The 22,726-nt window shown below is 40.6% G+C and overlaps 2 protein-coding genes across 4 annotated transcripts in view; both read right to left on the minus strand.

Moving 5' to 3' along the window:
- Window positions 1–487: 487 nt before the first annotated feature.
- Window positions 488–14,197, minus strand: apeh (acylaminoacyl-peptide hydrolase). 2 transcript variants are annotated; one of them, XM_069189519.1, is made up of 23 exons: window positions 14,097–14,197; window positions 13,064–13,193; window positions 12,129–12,255; window positions 11,343–11,430; window positions 10,123–10,198; window positions 9,717–9,808; window positions 9,314–9,391; window positions 8,563–8,700; window positions 8,365–8,456; window positions 7,992–8,032; window positions 7,601–7,722; window positions 7,104–7,164; window positions 6,243–6,340; window positions 5,976–6,027; window positions 5,734–5,822; window positions 5,157–5,295; window positions 4,573–4,656; window positions 4,273–4,353; window positions 3,788–3,876; window positions 3,456–3,646; window positions 2,726–2,828; window positions 2,484–2,590; window positions 488–1,875 (listed from the first exon to the last, which is right to left on the minus strand). In XM_069189519.1, the coding sequence occupies exons 1-23, from the start codon at window positions 14,106–14,108 to the stop codon at window positions 1,770–1,772; spliced, it is 2,196 nt and encodes a 731-aa protein (XP_069045620.1). In that variant the 5' UTR covers window positions 14,109–14,197; the 3' UTR covers window positions 488–1,769. The 2 variants fall into 2 exon arrangements, with proteins under 2 accessions (XP_069045620.1, XP_069045619.1); XM_069189518.1 differs by lacking the exon at window positions 14,097–14,197 and adding an exon at window positions 13,792–14,019.
- A 1,510-nt stretch (window positions 14,198–15,707) lies between these two features.
- The window catches only part of bsna (bassoon presynaptic cytomatrix protein a), a 165,129-nt gene continuing 158,110 nt past the window's right edge, over window positions 15,708–22,726 (minus strand). For both annotated transcript variants that reach the window (XM_069189520.1, XM_015348064.2), the window contains one exon: window positions 15,708–22,509. The gene's annotated coding sequence lies outside the window, so the exon portion shown is untranslated. The remainder of the gene's footprint in view (window positions 22,510–22,726) is intronic.

Consider the following 22,726-nt stretch of genomic DNA (forward strand, 5'->3'; position numbering starts at 1 on the left):
GTGGCTTGATTGCAGTAGTATGTCCTACAGGCACGGGTTGGTTAGAGCTTTAGAAATTGTGACTTGGAGGCCTGGACACAGCACACAAGAAGAGGCAGAGAAGGCAGGGGTAGGGGCTGGTGAGGTCCTGGACACTCTGAGGCTAGCAGTGATGTTGGTAAGAGACACGCCACTTCTCCAACTCACAAGTTCTCCTGCGAGGCTCTGCAGAGCCGATGTTGTGTAATGGAGATAACGGCTGGGCATGACAGATGTCCCTGCTTTCTGATCTTCCTGCTCCCCTCTAAGGGGCAAGGGAGTTGTGACCAGGTCACTGCCGATCTCTCTTTTTTTTTTAAAAAAAAAACAACAACAAAAAATAAATGAAATGTATCCAAATGACAGTTTCTTAGGAAAAAAACGCGAATCCAATCAACCACAGCAACCAAGCTCTCAGAAAATTCAAAGCACCACAAAATGAGCAAGAACTCAAGCCACAGGAAAACAATCAAATGGCAAAAATGTTTAATGAGTTATTAAAGTCACAAAAACAATGCCGAAACGTTAGAGAAAATGGAGATATCCATTCTCACTAGCACACCCTCACCCCTTCCCTTTAATGTCAAAACCTATGGCAGCAGAGAACACTGGAATCTATAACAGTGTTTCAGAAAGGAGTGACTGACTTGTGAACTCCTGGATCTGACGATGACAAAGATTGAGCTAAAAACGACCAAGAAACAATCATAAACAGAATGACAAACGGAGAAGAAAATGCAGAAGACATTACATCAAGTGTTCAGAACAGAGAACAGATACGGTTAAGATCAGTCCTACTGGCCAAGCTCCCCTCTGAATCGCAACAAAGCAACAAGCTGAAAAGCAAACATCATAATCACTGTTGCTTTTTCCTCCATGGCTGACTTTCAAATCAAAGCTAATCTCTCATTCAAAAGGGACTTTTTAAAGAGAAAGAGAAGTGGAAGTCTGAAGGTAACCAGTTACAAAACCAAAGTTACTGATTTTGCTTGAAACAAAATATTATGCAGGATTTTTTTTTACTTACAGTATACTGAAACTCTCTGGTAACGAGAATAACTAACATTCAGAAAGCATCTCAATTTATATTTTTTGAAACTTGAAATGTACCCTAGAAATTCTGTACACTTATCCTGAGTGTTTTTACCACAGTAGTGCAATACAACATTCAGCAACTTTTGAAAGAGCCATCAAGATCTTCAGGTTTGATTTAACAATAAAATGATAACATTAATTTGACTGGAATAGATCTTGAATCAGATTTCACACACTGGATCTTGGGGCCATTAAAAAGCCGTAATTTTATTCAGACACAAAATGATCAGGGAAGTCCACACCATAAGCGATGCTAATTAAACAGTAGGCTGTGTGAACGTGTTCTCTCAGCACAGACTTCACACCAGCTGTTAGGCTAACCATTAGGATGCAAGTGAACGGGAGCCCAGCTTGCATGAAGCAAATGTTTGGGGAGATTTGGCAGTGTTTAAGTGCTGCATTAGAAGACAGCTCAGGGCTGTTCAATCCTGGGCCCGGAAAGACATACAAAGCCAGTAGTTTTACAGCAACCCATAAATAATAAGGAGAGACCTTGAATGCATGTTAAATTTACCTACTTCAACAACCAATTGACCCAATTAAGTCATTTAGCCCTCTGGAATGAAAATAAGAAAGGCACTATGGCCCTCCAAGTCCAGGCTTGACGCCCCTGAGGGACGAGCTACAGAGGGACACATTTAAGACTGCCGTGCAAGTCAGAGGGAAAGGTGCTGCGTTATCCAGAGCGCAATGTTCATGAATCCATCAGACTCTGCATCCACTTTGGACAGGGAATGGTTATTGCCAGGGTACCACAACAACCTGAAACACACAAAATGGCACAGCCTGTCAATGCTGGTAATTTTGACTCGATCCACGTTTTCAGGCACCAGAGGAGAAAACTATTTTTTGACACCTCTCTCTCTTCAAAACGAAAACAGCATTTCAGTCCTGCTTTTCCCTTTTTGCTTCATCTGAGCTCTCGATTAAAAAGACCATTAATTTAGCAATCGCCTAAATTGTTTTCTGTACTCAGATCTTAGTTTCAGAAATGATCTCCTTTACGGGTTCTATTTGGAAACTCTGTTTCTAGCAATTTAAAATGAATGGGCGCTCCAAGCTTCCCAAAGAAAGAACTGGTTAGCAAACAATGGTGCACAAACAGGTGGGAATGACTATGTCAAACACTCCCATAACAGGTATTCCTGGTACTGCAAAGGCTCGTGGTTTCAATTAATCTGAATACCAAAAAACTACCACACGTTTGTTAATTTCAAGCTTCATTCTACTGTTTAAGAGCTGGAACTCCTACGCTTCAGTTAAAAAAAAAACGAGTTTAACTGAAGGTTCAACAACCTCAGCTGGAATTAAAACAAAACGTCACAGAACTGGGAAACACTGGAGTTTCTCCTCAGGGGTGTACTACTCACCGGACAGGAACTTGCAGAGCTTTCAGGGCTTTGTAATACTCAATCCCCTGTTTACTGGGAACACGTTTGTCTTCCTCTCCAAGGGTCAACAGTACGGGGGTCTTCACCTGCAAAACAGGTCATGAACACTCAACTGGAAACAGAGGAAGCCTTCACACAACACATAGTGCCATAAAAATGATGCACGAGTCAGGCAAGATAAAGCACTTTAAGCAGAAATCCAATGGCAGTAGTACTCTTACCTGTGGCACGTATCTTATTGGGGATTTCTGGATCATCTGGCCCCAGACAGCGGAGTCAGGCAGTATGTCAGTGCTGTACGGGAAGCCAGCTTCCACCATGCACCTACCCAAAAACAAGAAAATCGCTGCCAAATGAACTCTGCGTGTTTAATCATTCCTACATCCTTCGGATGAGACGTAAAACCGAGGTCCTGACTCTCTGTGGTCATTAAAAATCCCAGGGTGTTTCTCGAAAAGAGTAGGGGTGCAACCCCGGCGTCCAGGCCAAATTCCCCATTGGCCCTTACCAATCATTGCCTCCTAATAATCCCCCCTCTATGAACTGGCTACATTACTCTGCTCTCCTCCCCACCGATAGCTGGTGTGTGGGGAGCGTTCTGGCGCACTATGGCTGCCGTCGCATCATCCAGGTGGGGCTGCACACTGGTGGTGGTGGAGGGGAGTCCCCATTACCTGTAAAGCGCTTTGAGTGGAGTGTCCAGAAAAGCGCTATATAAGTGTAAGCTATTATTATTATTACTTTTGACGCAATATATTCACGCATGCTCAGCACTCCATTCTGCGGCATCTGATGACCCAGCAAAAGGGTGGACGCATACAGAAGCACTAGCACTTTACAACATCATAAACTTCGATGGGGGTCCTACGACAGAAAAGCTCATCCCACAACCGAGCGGCGCCCAGATCTACAATCGCCACTAAACGAACAACCGTGGAGAAGCCACATTACCAGTCAGGAATGTCAGTGCTGGCAATCATGGAGGCCAGGTTGATGACGGGGTTCCTGGCCACGCAGGCCTTGTAGAAGTCGGGGTACTGTCCGATCAGGTGACAGGCCAGGAACCCGCCATGGGAACCCCCGACCACGGCCACCTTCTGCTTATCAATGGGTTCCTTCTTCAGGACACTCTCTACTGCATACTGGAAGAAAGAGGCAAAGCAGGAAATACAAACTGGACAGCTCCTATGCCGAGAGCTACTTTATATAATGGGAATTCATGAGGCCCATTGAGACAATTCCCAATTCCTATTCCCCACTTGGGGACACATGTCGTACAGTACCTGCACGTCCTTTACGTCTTGATCGCCCACATTTCCAGGCAGAGAAAGGATACTGTCTTGGCCGTACCCCGTGGAACCACGGTAGTTAACTGCAAAAACAAACACATAAAAGAAGAAAAGGAAAGAGAATAAAGCAGGGTGAAGTGCCTGCGGCAAGCTTATATACTATATATACTTTTTCCTCATAACATGAAAACAGACTTTTCAAAGCGTCTTGACTGCAAGGATAGCCCTTCGTTTCAAACAGGTCAGCATTCCATAATTCTCACTGATATTCCAACTTCTGAAACATGAATAAAACAGACGAAACTGCTGAATAAGACCTGTGCATCATGCCATAATCAGAATAGTCCTGACAATGCTTTGGGAATAATTGTGCACCTGTGATGAAGTTCGAAGAAGAATCTGGTGGATGTTCTGCAGTTGTAGTGTGTGCTTGTGTGTCTGTGTGTGTGTGTCTGTGTGTGTGTTGCAAGCCTGCTCACCTAAAAGCAAAGCGAAGCCCATTTTGCACAGGACTGCAGGAGACAACAGCCACTCTGCAACAATCACCGAGTGAGGTCCTCCTGTACAGGACAGCAGAAAAGAGGATTTATTGAGAGACAGGAGCTGAATGTCAATAATCATTAAGATAATGTATGCTCCCTTCTGCACAAAAGAACAAACACAATAATAAGTAGAACTTAAAGATAAAGTAAATTATAAACTGACAGCGTGAGTCAAGTTAACACAAGGCGAGGAACGTTTCCGCACTTTAAAAAAGGCTTTTTAGCAGTCAAACTCACCATGAGGAGTGACAATCAAGGGCAGCTTTGCTCCTTCTTTGGTGTTTTTTGGCTTCAGCATGATTGCTTCATATTCCAAGCCAGCTAAAACAAAACAAGAAGCAAAAATGCAAAACAGCAATGAGAGAGAATTATTTTTTGAGTCTCTCTTGGGAAATTTCCCCCTAAGCCTGGCGTTAGAAAACTGTATCTGTAAAACTACCATCAAAGCAGACTGAAGCTTCAAAATTAATTTGACCAATAAGAAAGGTCATTCTGTACACATCCCTTGGACTATATTAATAAAAGGGCAAAAAAATAACCATCTACCAAGAGCATGTTAAAAAGGAAACCATGGAAAATCTAACCTGAATTGGCAAAATAACAATATGCGTTTCTATGCAAGTGGTCAAAGGATCACTAGTTTAGAAAAGGCATTGGTGAAACATATGAAAAGGACATTCACAAATGCCTTTTTTAATCATGGAGATGTCTCCTTAGAAGAATAACAGGTCAGACACATGCATAATCACTTCAAGAGGTAGTGAAGAGCTCTTGTAAAAATCACGAGGGAGAAGGAATAGAGAAAGGCCCTCCCAACTCACAGAACGTCTTGTGCTCGTGCGCAGGCGGGGGGGTGAAGGCCAGCACCTTCCACTCAATATCAGGCTGGGGCTCGGACTCCTCCAGCGCCACCCAGCTGACCCCCGACTCGGAGCCGGCAGCAGGCAGGAAGCCCACCTTCTGCGAGAGGAAAGCATGCAAGACCTGTGGGTTTCTGATCCGCAGCATCACGCCAACAACATGCATGTTACACAGGTGTCCGATTCTGCTTCTCTGGTGGCTTGAGTAATAAGACTTTTTTTTTTTGCAAGGCACATGACTCTTACAAGAAAACAACGGGTGTATATAAGGGCCTGTCTTTCATTCACTCTCACTTATTCCAAGATCTAGTTAGGCGTCATTTTAAATATTCTATGAATCAAAAATAAATGCTCACTCAAAGGCATAAAAGTGCTAATTCCTCAGCATTATATCTTTTTACAGTATCTATTTTTTATATTAAAGAAAGTTAATTCCACCCTGAAGAAAAAAAAAGGTAAAAAAATACTTGATTCCTCAAACGAGTACTAAGAAACACACAGGAAAACAACAATGTGTTAGACATGAGAAGAGGCTCACCAAGCTGTGTGGATGGTTTGGGGAAGAGCAGCTGACCACCATGAGGTCTCGCTCAATGGTAAGCAGAGTCCAGCTCCCCACGTCTGAATCTGCGGGAAAACGAAACCCTTTCGTTTAAGAAAAACTTGCGAACGAAAGCAGACAACTCCTTCAAGACCCTCACAAAGCGCCTTTCAACAGAGGAGGAAGATGAAAGTGACTGTTTAGTGATAGTGTCTGAACTCCAGCTCAGATTTACTTACCTGTGGTTAGCGATGTGATATCCCCAGTGTTAATATGCACTACAAGAAGATCCTAAAAAAATAAAGTGAAAAGAGTGTCCATTATAAGACAGTAAAATCTACATCAGCTCCTAAGGTCTTATAATTTGGATCTGTAATCACGAGAACACGGTGTTTCAAAGATTAGTTCTAATATAATTTATTACCCTTTCCGACAAGTTTTTTTTTTTTTTACAGCAGACTGTACAAATCCATTTCCAGGAAACGTTACCGTGGCGGTAGCCTCACCTTCCTGCTCTTCTGTGGGGAAGCAAGCACAACTCTCTGGCTGTCGGCTGACCAGCAGAAAGGGGAGAGTGCTGTGCTGTAGATCCCAGTGAAACCAGCTGGAGGAAACGAGAACACTTATCACACACGCTCACATCTATGTGATTCTCCGACTGCAAGCCTGGACTTAAAGCCTTTCACACAAGCTTGCTTCTGCGATGTGTGCTGTACAAATAATGCCTGAAAGGCTTTACACAGACACAAAATGATAAGTGGATTTCCGTCTTCTGCAGTGAGGTACCACAGAAACACAGAAAATAATGTTTTGTACAGTGCTATATCATTCTCTGATAGTATGAGATCTAATCACTTCACTGTATGCTTAATTAATCACGATTATATAGCACTTTTCATCGCAAAGATCTCAAAGCACTGTACACATAAAGAGCCCCATATCTACCAGTGAATTGTAGATTCAGTTCAGCAGGTACTATTCACAGGCATAGTAGTGCCTGCAGTATCACTATAGAGCATATCAGGTAGAACGGTGCAAACTTCAGCAGCTGAAATATGCATGCTCAGTGTGATACATAGTCAGGACACCAGGTTTTAACACCTGTGCTTTTAAGAACAGTGAAATGGGAGTTTTAATAATGGAGTAATTAGGACCATGACTTCATGCCTCATCTAAAGCATAGTACATCGTCACTGGCAAACATGCAAAACATTTGATGGGTTACTAGAGGGGAGAGCACTACCTTCTGGTCCACCAACACCGCTTACTGCAACAGCAGGGACGAATCCTGCGACAAGGCAGTAACGCTGCTTTTACGTACAATTAAAAAGCACCAGAAAGACTAAGGTAGGTTCGGCCAAGGTTACCTGATGTGGGCCTGTCGACAACGTCCACCACCACTTTAGTCTGCTTTGTGTACCAATCATACTGAAAATGAGGGGAAAAAAAATGTTCAGGAAAACTACAAATCCAAACACGCCCCTCACCTCCCCAACCACATGATTTTCTAGAGATTTCCCATATTGACCTTTACATAAAGAAACAAAAAAATTCAGTTAAACAGGAAATTAAGGGGACACCACTTGCGCATATTGCCAATAATTACACAAGACTTTACTGCGGATTGAAAATACCTGTAGTTTCAACATTAAACTTTGCATCGCTTTTATCTACACATGCTTAGACAGGGGAGCTCTTCAGAGAAGCTGAGATGAATACATAAACCCATTCTGTCAATCAGCAATGCTGCAGTATAAGTATGAGGCACAACCATCTGACACTGCAAGGCAACAGGAATCCATTTATCGGTTTACGAGCTATTAAACATCACTGAGTAACATCTCTCATTCTAAAGCAAGCTGACCATGCAGAGCCTGTTACACTGCTGATGTGGCCCAAACACTCCACACTCCAGATAGATGATCCGACAACAGTCTGGACTGAGGCGGGGAGAGAAAACCGCGCTGGTGTCTGAAGAGAGCTGCACTGCAACAACAAAAACGAGAATGCGCACATTACAGGCAGTGCTTATGAAAAGGTCTCTGCAACCACAATAGCTGACTGAACAGTATTGGCCTTTCAGATTCTGCACGCTAGCAGCTAATTAAAAAAAAAACTAATTGTGTTACAGCACAGTAATGGAAAACACCTCTGCCTAATGACATTCTGTCCATAAAACTTAACAATCCTAGCAGCAAAGCCACATGCAAAAAAAGATTACAAGGACAATGCCAAAAGGGGATTACCTCACTTACCACATTTGCCACCAGTCAGATCCACATAAAACAAGGAAGACCTAAAATACAGAACGAGCTTCAGTTTGTGTCACCTGGAGTATGACAGGTTCAGTTTCTCTTTCTCTTGAGTATTTCTTAGCTGAAGCCGCATAAAGACAATGACGATAAGAACTTTAAAGGAAACGGTCAATATTCTACAATACATTTGACAAACCGCAATGCTGTCCAGTCCCTAGGGGCTTGTGACAACGATCTAGAGACCTCCTGAATCATTAAGTGAACTGGATGAGCAAGACGGGCCACACAACCTCCTCTCATCCACATAATTTCACATTTTCCGTTACGATAGTAGGAACCGCTAACACATGGCTTTCGGTCAGACAGTGCTAACCTTCTGTTGGGACAGTGCCTCAGACCCAGGCGGAATGGCTCATGCTGCCAGCCCACAAACACCACACCAGTGTCACTGGGGGCCCAGAAAGCCTGAAATACAGAGACGCTGTCACAAGTAGCGGCCGTAATTCCCTGCACACACAAAAGAGGTTCACTCTACTGCGTTATTTTAAAAATAAAGAACCCCAAGTCAGACCTGGCCTGGAGAGATGTTGTCGGGGATTCCTTCTAGGACAGAGATGTTGCTGCTCTCGATGTCAAGGACACAGAGCACCGGGGTGCTTTTGCTCACCAGGGTTTCACCCCAGTCTTCATAAAACACGAACTGGTCACCCTAAAAAACAGGGGGGCGGGGAAGAGCTACAGATGGAAGCAGAGAAAACCGAGGCCTCCTCAGCTGTGAAACTGAAATATCCTCCTAAAACTGAGGGGCAAGGGCTTCAAATAGTTCTTGTTAACCTAAAGCTGCTAGCAGTATCACAACCATTTAGCCTAATCTTCAAATTCAGTTCAAATACGTTTCCCGAAATGCATGAAAATAAAATAAGAGCAATTTTAACCAAAATGTGATTGAGGAATTTCTCTATTCGTCAAGTTCGGTTGTACACTGACAGGCTGAACAGAAGACAACAAGGGACGCGATACAAGTAATCAAATAAAAAAAGAGCACACAAGTGTAAACTGTGTGGAAGCGCATTTAAAAGCGAGAACAGGAAACATTTTACCCATAGGGCTGTGGGAGCGTGGAAGAAACTGTCCATTCATGTGGCTAAAATAAAACTGCGACTTCCTTTAAGAAAACACTGGAAGAGATCCTTGATCACCTAACTACTAACTACCAACTGGGGTGGATGGGCTGCATGGATTGCTCTCGTTTGCAACCTTCCCTGTGTTCCTATACAGAGAATGAACCTACTAAGAAAAAACTATAAAGGCACTGCACCTACTTTCACGGTTTCCTCCTTGTTCTCTGCCTTCAAAGCCTCTTCTTCAACACCCAGAGTGCTGGTCTCCGGCGACTCAGTCTGTTGGGAGCAACACAAATTAAAAGGTCTAACGGAATGACAGAATTTACCTTAACTACACAGCAAACTACCAACCACCTTTTTCAGCAGCTCGAAAAGAGAAAAGGGGTGAAAGTGGAAAAAGAGAGATGGGTGAAAGACTCATGGATCCATAATGCTCCTTCTGCATGTCCAACAACTCTGTTGGAGCCGAGCCAAGCCACATAAAGTGGGTACTAAAGAGTTTTCTCGCAAAAGCAGAGACACCAAAAAGGGAAAGAGCCTCTCAATGTACATTGCTGTAATAACATCCTTTGTAATTGTTCAAATGACACCTTTATGAGACCTGGAAAAAGGACTCCGTTTTCGGTCTCTTCTTCTCTGCCACATACAGGAGGTGAGTCTCCGAGTGGGACCATACCAGGCAGCCAAACTGATCTGGAAGAGATGAGAAGTTTGTGAGAAACCCACAGCATTCTGAAAGATCTGCAGACAGAACTGCTAAACTGACATCCAATGCACAGTTTGCAGTGTGCTTATGATACCGTGGGAAATAAGCAAAACTTAAGCTGTGACATCAGACCTCCTCCTTAAAATTCATTGCCGTGCTTCACATGTTTGAAGACCATGGATGGTCAGAGGTTGCTGTGAGGAGCTGTGGTCCAGTACAAAGGCCATAAGCCTGTCTCTTACTACACTGCAAAGCCATACTTTGAAAAAGTGCGCTTCTGAAAAAATCTTTAGCTCCTTACCATCTTCGTAGACTTTCCCGTGTTTTTTGAGTGCAGTCAGATTGATGCTCTTCACTTTGCAGTTCTTGCTCCAGATCTGAGGGAAACAATGCACTCGATGAGTGTGGCAAAGCTCACATAAGCACTGCAGGTCTGGTCAAACTTGTATTCTAGAATATTTCTCCCAGGATTCAAAGTCATTCGGCACCAGGTACGTGCAGAAAGCAGGTGGCAATGTTTCTCACACAGCAGCATGACGATGCACACTTCAATTCGATCTCTAGTGGACAGAAGTGGGAGCACAGGGGTTCTGACAGCATCACTGAGTTAAAAAAACAAGGGAATCCATCACTAGAAAGCAGCATAACAACCAATATAAAACATTAAAGCTAAACCAAGTTTACCATTATGCTCACAAATAAACCTGAATTTGACAGCTTATTCTGTGCACACGTACAGACTCAGGGTGCCAGAATGAATTATGGGAAGGCAGAAAACCGCTAATGCTGCTCAGCTGCAAGTGGTGCCTTGAGGAAACCTTTCTCCACTCATACTGGTATACGTCCTTAGCATGATTACATTGGCAAATATTTCATCTGAGCTGGAATACGAGAGATGCATTCTAAAAATGTCTGTGGTAGTGTTCAAACTGCAATTAACAGTCCAGAGTGTCCTTGACACATCTATAACATGGCCAGCAGCCATATCACCCTGCAACTTGCAACGAGTAATGCACTAAAGCTCAGCCGGTGTGAGCCTGGCCAGTACTTGGATGGGAGACCCCCTGGGAAAAACTAAGGTTAATGCTGGAAGAGGCGTTAGTGGGTCCAGAAGGGGGGCGCTCACCCTACGGTCAGTGTGGCTCGTAATACCCCAGTATGGTGACAGGGACAGTATACTGTCCTTCGGATGAGACGTAAAACCAAGTTCCTGACTGTCTGTGCTCATTAAAAATCCCAGGGAGTCCCAGGGGTGTTACCTCGGTGTCCTGGCCAAATGTCCCACTGGCCTTTACCACTCATGACTTCCTAATAATTCCCATCTACAAATTGACTTCATCACTCTGTTCACCTCCCCACCGATAGCTGGTGTCTAGTGAGCATACTGGTGCACTATGGCTGCTGCTGCATCATCCAGGTGGGGCTGCACACTGGCGGTGGTGGAGGGGAGCCCCATTACTGTAAAGTGCTTTGAGTGTAGTGTCCAGAAAAGTGCTAAATAAGTGTAAGGAATTATCTAACCTCAAGGAACTGCTTGTCCTCTCCCTTGATGCTGCACTCCCGGATGACAGCCTTCATCACTCCTGAAGGAGAGTCTGCACTCAGAAGCCTGGGAATATCAACAAAAAAACTCTTATCAATGAGGAAATAGGATTTATCAGCTATAAAAAAATCCTGGGGTTATTTATTCATAATGCTGAGAGACTGATTTAAAAATGTATTGAAAACGTGTATTAATAAGAATGGATATTCTTATACCACAATACCACAGTTTATACAATGCAGCGTAAGATTTTATTGGCAATAAATTCAAATACAGTGAAGAATTAAAAAAAAAACAAGCACCGGAACAGAACATATACAGAGGCAAGAGTATAAAAAGGAACAAGTAATAGGTTTAGTCCATGCTGAAAAAAAAGGAAGAAAGAAAACACAACGTTTCGGTTATGGAGCCTTCTTCAGGTGTGACACCTGCAGACATTTTTTGAGAGGGTCACAGAATGTGGTCAGAAATTAGATCAGTTGAATTATTAGCATTCATTTTCTGATCAGGTTTGAGGCCTGAGACGTATTGAGCCTTAAATTAGAAATAGTTCTGCAATTACTGAATGAATCCCAGGTTTCCTAAAAGTTTTTCATCAGTTAATTTTGAAAAACAATCATGGAGAAAGCATTTCAGCTACTGCAGGTACTGTACGATCCACTGAATGCTGTCCAGCATCAAGGGAAATGCATTATTAGAAAGATGGCAATCTTGGGCCATCCTCAGACCGCTGGTTTCATAATAAAGAAAATGAAGACACGTACTCTCTCTTTATCTCTGTGCAATTTCCTGATGGTCCAGAATAGACAATGGATTTGTCATCGTGAAACACGATGTACTGTCGACAGAACTTGACGTTTTCGTTCCGTTCCAGATCACACTGGGTCCATTCTGGAAGACATTGAAATTCGGCAATACATTTTTTTTTTTATTCCTGTGAAGAATTTTGAACACTATGGAACTGGTCCAATACTTCAGTCTTCCATGATTTACACAGATGGTAGCAGGAAAAGATTAATTTCAAGGTTCATTTCATTATAAAGTTTCACTCATTTTGACAAATGGACCATTACATTTTATGAGCATTTTGGAGAACTCCGATGACCATATTAAAAAAAAAACACCAGTCCCCGAAAAACAGCTTGCAGAAGATTAACTCCTGCTCTAAACGTTATGTCATGCAAACACAAGTTAGAATAATTTTAAGACAGGGGACACTTCATATCAGGCATTAAAAACATGAAATGGCACTGGCAAAATTAATCCAAGGGACTACTTCATGATTAATGGAACAACTAAACTAAAATGTAGCATGATTATGACAAAGAATAGGAAGCATTTCTTTACACAGAGTGGTAGCATATGGAACACAATGAGATTACTGCACCTGATCTTTTAAAGAAACAGATGAATGAAATCCTTAGATCTTTCTGCTACAAGTAACTAGCCAAGGAGAGTTTGCCTGGACAGAATCTTCTTTACTAACTTTTTATATGCTAGATGTACTGGTCTCCACATTGGCAATACTTTGGTGGATTTCAATGAAAGGCTTATTAGTTTAATTAGTACCATCATCAGAGCATGCATTAAACATGCAAAAAAAATGGTATGTGTGATCTGTTTTTGGCAACGCTGGTGAGGTCTATAATATAAATGTCTGCATTAGGTTTCATAAATTGGTATCAAATACAGTAATCACCTGTGTAGATATTAGAGTATTTTCCCCCATATTGGGATGTAATCACGGGTCCGATACAGGCTTTTGTCAGAGACGGGAACCGACTCTGCTCTCTGTAAATGTTGACAATCTCCTCTGGATTCGTGATTACCTGTTGAGGGAAAAACCGGCCTAGGATGAAAAATGACGTTACTTCCGCTCCAAAGCACATAAAAGAACACTACTACGTAACAGGCTTTAGTTTCAGTGTTGCCGCTTATGCCTAGAAACAATATAATTAATAAAATACAGGATCTTATTTTATTTAACTTGTAGGTTATTTTCATTTTGAAATTTTTAAGATTCCTATGATAAATGGAAAATCGTTATTTCAGATTTAACAAACTGCGACTTAATGAGCCAAATCTTAAAAATCAACAGTGATTAAGAGGTCGTGACGAAAGTGGTTTTAAACAGCCGGTATGGCAACAATATTCCGTTTATTACCGTTTATTACCGTTTACCAGGAAGCGAACAGGAAAAAATACTAACTTACAAGCATAGGGTGTGGACAAAGACTTTTTCCCGACATTTACCCTCGGTATAATACCAAATGTACAAAAAAAAACCTGAAAGTTTTATCAAATGATTTTGAATGGGGTATCTAGTTCACGTCCCGAATTAACCGTTGAAGCAAAACCAAACCCAAATATTGCATCGCTGCAAATGGCGTCAAACAAAACAATAACCGACCGGGAAATATTTCTTACATTATGGGTTAATGCAGAAGAAACCTGGGAAGAAAAATGCCCAGCCGTGGAATAGGACATATACATACCAGGGGGAAAAACGTTTCTCTTAGAAAAACCTATCACTACTTTATGTACACTGCGTCCGCAGTGACATGACCGCTGAAACAAAGTTGTCGAGATTTGACGAAATAAAACTTGCTTTAAATAAGAACTATACATAATTAATATTGCGTCTTTAAAATAACTCTGACAAGTGCATTACACATAACGAAATAAAAACCCAGCAATGAATTTACTGTGATTTCGACTCTAAACCACTTTACCTGAGACTCCATACTGCCGTCAGACTGTACACGAGCCTCCACTATGCAGAAAAAAGCGGGGGGGGGGGTTAATAAAATGACCTAAGTAAATTTTAATAAAATATAACAATCTATGTTTGAATCATAATTTAGCATTAAATATACATAAAAGACGCAACTCTGTGAGTACAATATAATCATTAGCAACGAACCAAAAGCTTTCTATATAAATAGTACCCCCCTCCCATTAAACTCAATGATGTAGTCCCATTTCCAAAAGGGCGTGACTGAAACGAAAGTTGTGGACTGTACCAACGCAGGAAAGGAAATAGGTGAAAGGAAAAGTTTAAACGGAGTAATCATATTACTATAGCCGACGTTCAAAGCATAACATTTGGATTATCCAGTTATTTCCCAAAAATGGACTGATATCAACTACAGCCTGTAAACCGTGAAGTTGGTACATGAATTTATTTCAGATCTGCGTCACTGTGCTCTCCTACGGAACTGCAGAGCGGGTGGGCTGTCCCGATCAGGAAGTGGCGGATTCCCTCGCCCATGTGGGTGTCTTATGATTACGCCCTATTTACAGGACAGGTCTAATTTCACCTGTGACCTTCCGTGTAGGTCATCATTATATCATCGATTTCTAAAAATTGTGAACAAATTTGGGGCGCTGTATAAAATGAAGAAATGTAGTTTTATGTGGGGACAAAATTAAGTCTTCATGGACCTGGGTTCACTCAATCGAATCGATTGCTTGCTCAATCAATCCATCGGTAAACGTACAGGTGCTTTGAATAATCGGTTTTATGATTTATAAAACTCTGCACCTAATTGGACTGAGCTTCTTTATCTAAAAAAACAGGAAACCAAAAAAAGATGTATCTAATGTAAAATAACCTTTCTTTTGATTCAGCTAAAACTTCGCTGTATGACCGATGCACCTTATTCCGTTGTGTGTATGTTTAGAAGTACTCTACACAGTTTTTAGGACTGAGCTTTGCTGGACACTCCACTCAAAGCACTTCACAGGTAATGGGGATCCCCTCCACCACCACCAGTGTGCAGCCCCACCTGGATGATGCACCAGTCCGCTCACCACACACCTGCTCTCAGTGGGGAGGAGAGCAGAATGATGAAGCCAGTTCAGAGATGGGGATTATTAGGAGGCCATGATCGAAATGTTTCACAAGGCCAATGGGAAATTGGCGCCTTTTTACAGTGGGAGGGCGCCTTTTTACAGTACAGTGTCCCCGTCACTATACTCGGGCATTAGGACCCACATGGACTGCAGGGTGAGCGCCCCCTGCTGGCCCCACTAACACCTCTTCCAGCAGCAACCTTAGCTTTCCCAGGTGGTCTCCCATCCAGGTACTGGCCACCCTCACGCGTGCTGAGCTCCAGTGGGCTTGGCGGATGTAAGTTGCAGGATGACAGGGATGCTGGCATGCCCTTGATCGTTTCTTTTTCACTGCTCCTTTTCCAGAAGGAATCCGAGCAGACCATGTGAAGAATACATTTGTGTTATTGTCTTCACTGCATCGATTAGCAATAGGAAGAAACGCAGTTTCTTCTTCAAGCAGTTTCCTGCTTACAAAAAAAAGTTATTTCTGAAGCAATCGATAGGTTTCATTTTTTCTTTATTTTTTTCCTGCTGGAAATGTATTGTAGAGTCATTATCTCATTAATCACATTACATGACATGATGCACCAAATTTAACTACAACTGTTTACAGGAATACATTGAAACATACACAAGAGTTTACAATGGATACATGATGTTCAGCTCATTGCACTTACAACAGTGAATGTAACTTTGTTTATTTTGTTTCATTTTTTATAGTTTTTTTACAGATCCACATCCACCCCCCAAGTCCTCCCCCCAAAAAAATACATGGAAGCCAGGATAACTTTGTTAAGGAAGTATTCTCATTATACAAACACAACATATAAAGAAACTCTACACAGACCAGTATGTTTCTGAATACAAGTTCTTTTGTTTTCAACAGTCGATATGAACCAGCCACATACACAAATGCTTTATGTTTTTTATACACAAAAGCACAAATTGGCAGGTTGGCTAGCAAGGGACGCACAAAACGTCCCACGTTAGTGATCCATTTACACGCTGTACAAGACCTGTATTGTCATTGCCGTTATTTACAGTGAAAATGATTGCCAGTTATTTTCCAAAATGGGGGAAATGTGCCTGTGGCTGCTTTAGGTCATGCACTTGTTATTAAATGGGGAGAAAATAAAAAAATAATGGTTTCCCCTGCCTAAACGTGTGCAGGCAATGTGTTTGTGACAGGGGGTAGGTTGCCATGGTCTTTTCTAAGGGTTCTGAATTCATTAACTTTAAACACCGGCCACACAGATGATCTGACACTCCGATGATGGTCCTGTAGCATGTCTCGGCAAACAGGACCATCACCCTGTCAGTGGCATGTCAAAGCTAGTACACGGGTGATGAAAAGCAAAATGGATTTGTTTCATTGCCGTGAATAAAAGACCAGAGTGCTATACTGAAAAAAAAAACACATGATGTTTAAAGACACTGCTGGAGACCCTGGATAGGAATATCCCAAGTGTTACCGCCTTACTGGAATTGGGAACACTGGCAGAGCAAATAAGGCTTTACTGATCTATTGGTAATACATCTCTCCATCCTCCATTTGAGAAAAAGCCCTTTGCTTGTTATACATCAAACCCTCATATTCTGTTGCAGTTCAAACTGTTTTTGAATGTGCTTTCCTGAGCCAAAAGGACAATGCCAAACTCCACTGAAAGTTTAATTTCTACTGAATCATTTGTTTTCAGAATCTTACCCCAAATCCAGTGTTGATATATCTTAAATATGCAATACTATCTTTAGCATATGTTACAGATTAATTCTCAATTGAATTATACCAGTATACCGACTACATGAAAAATGTGGATACAGACAGAATACTGTAGTTACACGTGAATCTAATAGGAGCACTTTGATGTTAATAAGAGCTTGAGATTGTTTTTTTTCCAATATCCTCATTTGTAACAAACATCAATAGATGTCAAATTGATTATTTTTTTAAAGTAACATTAATCATATAAGGGTAATCTGAGCAATATGGTATTAAAATAGAACAATCCGATGCTTCTGGAACTATTCCTTTTCATTAATCAGTACTACTTTCTATAGCAACATGTAACAGTCGTATTATTACACTGTAACTACAAGTTACTGGTGTCAACTATGGAACTATACTGTACATACTCAGATTAAAAAAACTCTACATGATTCTCAAATTTTGGATTTTTCTAAAGCAGTATTAAAAACACTATAGTATAGATTTAAACCGTATTTCCTGTATTATTGACATGTGAATTTTTGCTTTTGTTTTCCATAGGTTATACAACATTATTTAACATTTATTTCCTACTTGTTGACAAGATAGCCTACTCATTCTTAATATGACTTTTTTTCTGTTTTGTAGCATTCTCATTACATTTAAGTAAAAAGCAATGGAAGCTTGCATAGTTAGTTTTTTTGTAGACATTCGTGGTGAATGATTATGCAGTAGCATTCAATAAGATGGAAATAATGAGGAAATAACATTCCATACATCTATATTAAGCTATTCGTGAGGATTATAATGAGAAAATGTGATTTTGTGTCACTCTGTACAGATATTTCTTTAATTCAGGTGATCTCACATAAACCATTCTGTGAAATAGTAAAGATAACTCGGTAAGTTTCCAAAGGTGTCAGCAGTTAGTTTAGCAGTTTGGGAATATCTGGTGTGCATAGGTTGTTTTGCTTTAACTAAGGGATTTTTTACAGTAGATTAACTGTGATTCATGCAGATGCCCTATTGAATAATAATTAAAAATAATCACAATGATCATAAATAGATTACTATAAAACCAGCTCTTTACTTATGATATAGGTAACATGTTTAGATGGATATGTGCATCTGTTCATTTTTTTCTTTTAATATAGCTTGTGTTTTTATTATACAAACCTTTGCTAAGAATAAGATTAAAATGGTGGGTCATTCTAGATTTAAACTCAAATGTATCTAATCCATAACAATATTAATAACAATGATGATTCCAGAGATACTGTACCAAGAACAGTTTTCATTACATCTCATGAACAACTAAGTAACTTGTCAATATAAATCACTTCACAATCATCCTACTGTACTGTGGCATTAATGCCAAAATATTTGGAATTACCTAAAAAGAAATGCAGCAAGATAAATATTGAAATTCATCTCTAAAATTGCTAAAACTCATTAACGATAGTTTTAATTTGTTCCTGTCTTTTTTGTCTTTATAGAGGCAATAGCTTTAATGTTTATATAATAGTTCACAGTTTTAACACAATTCAAACGTGCTGAAACAGTACATTTTACTACAGCACAAAGGCAATGTGAGGAAAAAAGATCTTAAGGAAAGACAAGCAGAAATGATTTAATTTGTCTGTTATGGCTCAACCCCGTCTAGGAGAATGGGTGCTAAGATAATATTAGGAACGAGGAGCTTAATGAATACAAACTTAATGGTAATGCTTTATTTTGCATGTATAAATTAACATTCATTCTGATGCAATTGCATATTAAATTAGTGATAAATTATGCAGAAGTTCCATTAAATAAAATGAATGCCATTTACAATCAGACAGTGTAAACAATATGAAATAGCTTTCCCCCTTCTTTAACCCAGATGACTTATTATTCAAGTAATCTTAAAGCCAGCTTTTGCAGAACCCTTTTCTTCTGACACTGTGTAGGAAGTATAAAAGGGTAATTGTGTTATTTTCTTTGAGCAGTGTTATTATTTCTGTTGCCGTCCTATGAATCCTGTTGTTTGTTAAACATTAAAGATAGAAGGCATTGTTAAACTTTAATTGAACAAGCAACTGTTTAATAAATAATACAAAATTAAGCATTACTGGCTTAATTAATGACATCTCCTCTGCTACTTCCTTAATTTAAGCAAGCTTCTTAAGATTCCACAGGCCTTGCTCTGCCTACTCCATGAGCCATATCACATAACCAAGCTATTCCTTTCCTTGGACTTTGGACATTAAAGGCTACTGTATAAGCAAGTAGGATGATGGGCAACAAATGCTGTTGTTCGAATCACTGTTGGAAATACCATCCAGAAAACACACTGTAGCTAAACCCGGACATGCTTGTGAATGGCCTGATCTGGCTGCAATGTTGAAATGCACCAACATCCCTTCGTAAGAAGTTCTACTGCTATAAAATTATTTTGCACTGGTTTGAGTTAGGTCTGCTTTTGACCGTGAGGAAAACTTCACAAGAAGGTGCAACATGCAGCTGAGAGTATTAACATTTCTTTTTTGGCATCAGACAACATAAAATAGTGTGTGGCCTACACCAAGGTAAAAGGGTATCAGGCAGATGAATTAAACTAGGGCTACAAAAATGAGGCAAATCTTTCAGGCTACAAAGAAGTAAAATTTTTCCTGTATATCTAAAGTCACAATCTTTTATCTGTTTTTGTACGAGAGCACAAAAGCATGGAATTTCAAGAGAATGTCCTGACTCAGAGGTGGATCATCTTTTTCTTTGTTACAGATGTTTCGTTTAATGAAAAAAAATGTTTCACGAAGCTCCACTGAACTGCCGCGGAGTTCTGATCTATCTGGGGCTCTGCCATCAGGAGAGGCCTGTGAGGTCAGCTGCTTTGGTACGCGTTGATAAAAGGATCTGTCAGATCTACTGTTTGTCCTTTCTCTGAGGCAGGGAGTTCTCAGTGTGGAGAATTCATCTGTGGATGTTGTTTTGGTTTTATTAAATAACAAGTGCATAGACAGGCAGCCCTGTAGTGGAGAACACTATTCACCCTGCAGACATGAAACCTGAGCACAACAAATCTGATCTAGCAACCCATGCGCAAAGCTACAAGATGACAGACCTAAATGAGAGACTAACAGTGAACCCTTTGGCAATGGGTCCCACAGAGGGGAGTGAGGGGCTCGAACATGCCACTAAAATAAAAAAAAAACAAATTCAATAATTAAATTCTATACGTACAAGTAGCTAAATACAAACGAGTCTATCCAGTTTGTTTTTCCTCAGAAACACGATTTTCGTCGTAATCTTAAACATAACATTGATAGTGGTATTAAATATTAACATTTTTTTCTTTTCAAATATGAATCATTGCATAGAACGTTGGAAATGGAAATTGCTTTTGACCACCCTTTGTCTGCTTGTCGTTTTGGATGAAAGGAAGCACACGAACAGAAATAAAATACTCAGTGGCAATGGTACCGGCTGCAGCATGCCCAGATCGTGAAACTGCAGCAAGGGTAACTGGAACAGCGGATCTACAACACAACAGCAGGAGCAAACTGACCTGAGAGGTTTACTGAACGTGTCTCAGCAAGCAAATGAAATTTCAGGTTAGTCTCTGTTTCCTCCCTGAACTAATCGAGATCAGATGTTTTGGGAGTCTGTAAGTACTGCGGTTTGTGCTCAACTCCGACTTCGCATTTGGACTCAATTGTGTGCATAAGAGAGAAAAAAAAAGTCTTCTAGGATCCTTCTGCTTTGGCCAGATTTTGAATGGAAATTGGATATCTCAGCTAGCTGTGTGAATGTTTTGCTCACAGGACTTTGTGCGCCCCTTACTTGGAGCGAAAATCTATTGGATTAAATTCCGAAATCGATTCCTTTCGATATTTCGCTTGACCAAAGTCCTGTGGTGGGGATGAAATGAAGTGGGAGGGGTGCATATCCAGTAGAAAATCCCTGCTGCTGCACTAGGTACTCCAAGATGATAGCTCTCTCTAGGCCAATGGAAAGTCTGACTTTTAAGAACATAAAGAGTGCGGATGCCTACTACAATCTTGTGGAAGATGGCTACTAATAATGTAAAGGAACAAGAGCTAATCCTAAAAAGATTTGCATGTCTAATCTGGTACCTCTCTTTTGTGTTGCAGTGCATCCAGACAGACCATGGAATGACATCACACAGAGCGTACCTGTTGAGTACAGATTAGTACATTGCACAGTTCAGAGTAAACATTGGAGGTGAACATTCCAGGCCCTAGACTTAAAACACAAGATTGTGCTCTTTACTATCTTCTGCACACTATTGCTTTTTAAAAAATAAATAATAATGATGATAAAACAATAAGACGATGTAACCAAAACAGAAAAAAAAACATAAGCAAAAATAAATATTACAGCCTGTGTTTTATCTGTAAATATGTACATACAGTAAACAGTAAACAGTGTACAAACAAAATAAATTGTCAAGATTGTATGGATTTTGTTTTTTAAAAAAAAGACTGTGAGGTATGCAAATAAAAAACAAAACTGCAATGATTAAGGCTGTTTCTTTCTTTTCCGTGAAAGAAAACCAGGCAAACACGAGAAGTAACAAAGGAAATAAAAGTCCGAAACGCTGACAACCCAGAGCTTTGGGATGGCTCTGTAATGGCTAAAAGACAACCCAGCCACACTGCACTTTAACATCCTTCCATACAGAAAGTCTTGGATGGTGTGGCCAGATTCAGTGTCATCTCCTTCTTCCAATCTGATTTATAATCTTATAGAACCTTTTTCCTTTTTTTTTTAAATGTCTTATGGCCTCCTTGCTTCAGATAATGAACAGTGTTAGGTCCTAGATATAAAGTTCTCTGATTTTCTGCATGCATTCCACATCCGAAATCCACTTTACACTTCAGGACACATTGCAAAAATACAAGTCTGCATTCAAAAAAAAAAGGTCATTACACACTGGAATGTTAAGAAAAAAACAGAGCATACAATAGAAAGATTTTTTGTTGCTGTTGTTTAATCTCTTTTCCACCCCCAGACACTTCCATCTCCAATTAAAAAAAAAGGTCTGTTAGTACGAGAAAAACCTATGAAGCTTTTATCTTTTTTTGTTCAGAACAAGAGGAGATTGTGGGCCCGGAAACAGGGTTCATCATCTGAGCGTGCAAATGTTTGGAATCATAGATCCTGGGCAGATGGAGTCCCTGGAGTCTGTAAGAACTCACAGCGAGGTAAAGCAGTAAAAAAAAAAAACATAAGTGAAATAGATATATGTTTGTATTCCTCAGGATGCAGGAGTCCCTCAGAAATAATCTTGCCTCCTTTCCTTCTGCAGTCAGATACTTTCTTCTATTGTGCAAAGCTCCAGTCTGCCTTTCTCGATCCCCATTAACTCCAGCCAGAGTACAGTGAAGTGAAGCCAAGACAAGCTTCCTGCGTTGGGCCACCAGGATCGCTCTTGCAAATCTGTGCATTGAAAATGTCACAGCTCCCTGGTGCCTAGGAGAGTCCAGTGCTCCAGGTCTTGTTATAAGCCATGACGGTCCTGGTCAGAAATGTATAAAAAGCCTCTCGTGCTTTTCTGCTTTGGAGGATTCTGATTACAGTACATGCAGTCTCTGGGGCACCTGAAAAAGAGGTATGACGTATCAGGAGTATTTCTGCAGTTTGTAGTAAATTCTGTTTTTTTTTCAATTCTGCCATTTTGAATACACATATTTAAAAATATATGAAATATAAGAACCTTGTGTTATACATTTTGCAAGGAGAGATCTGATGTTTAATAAACTGATGCAGTAATCAGACATACAGTAGTGCACAGCACAACCGTGCCAAAGTCAATAC

This window comes from Lepisosteus oculatus, chromosome 4, assembly GCF_040954835.1.
Source record: "Lepisosteus oculatus isolate fLepOcu1 chromosome 4, fLepOcu1.hap2, whole genome shotgun sequence".
Taxonomy (NCBI): domain Eukaryota; kingdom Metazoa; phylum Chordata; class Actinopteri; order Semionotiformes; family Lepisosteidae; genus Lepisosteus; species Lepisosteus oculatus.

What these genes read in the sequence shown, in the direction of transcription:
- apeh (XM_069189518.1), bottom strand. Translation starts at nt 13,992, where the DNA reads ATGTATAGTTCTTATTTAAAGCAAGTTTTATTTCGTCAAATCTCGACA. An exon ending in AGGCACTGTCCCAACAGAAG is followed by an intron (nt 8,033 to 8,364) that starts GTTAGCACTGTC and finishes TCTGTATTTTAG; the next exon opens with GTCTTCCTTGTTTTATGTGG. An exon ending in CAAACCATCCACACAGCTTG is followed by an intron (nt 5,296 to 5,733) that starts GTGAGCCTCTTC and finishes TTCCTCTCGCAG; the next exon opens with AAGGTGGGCTTCCTGCCTGC.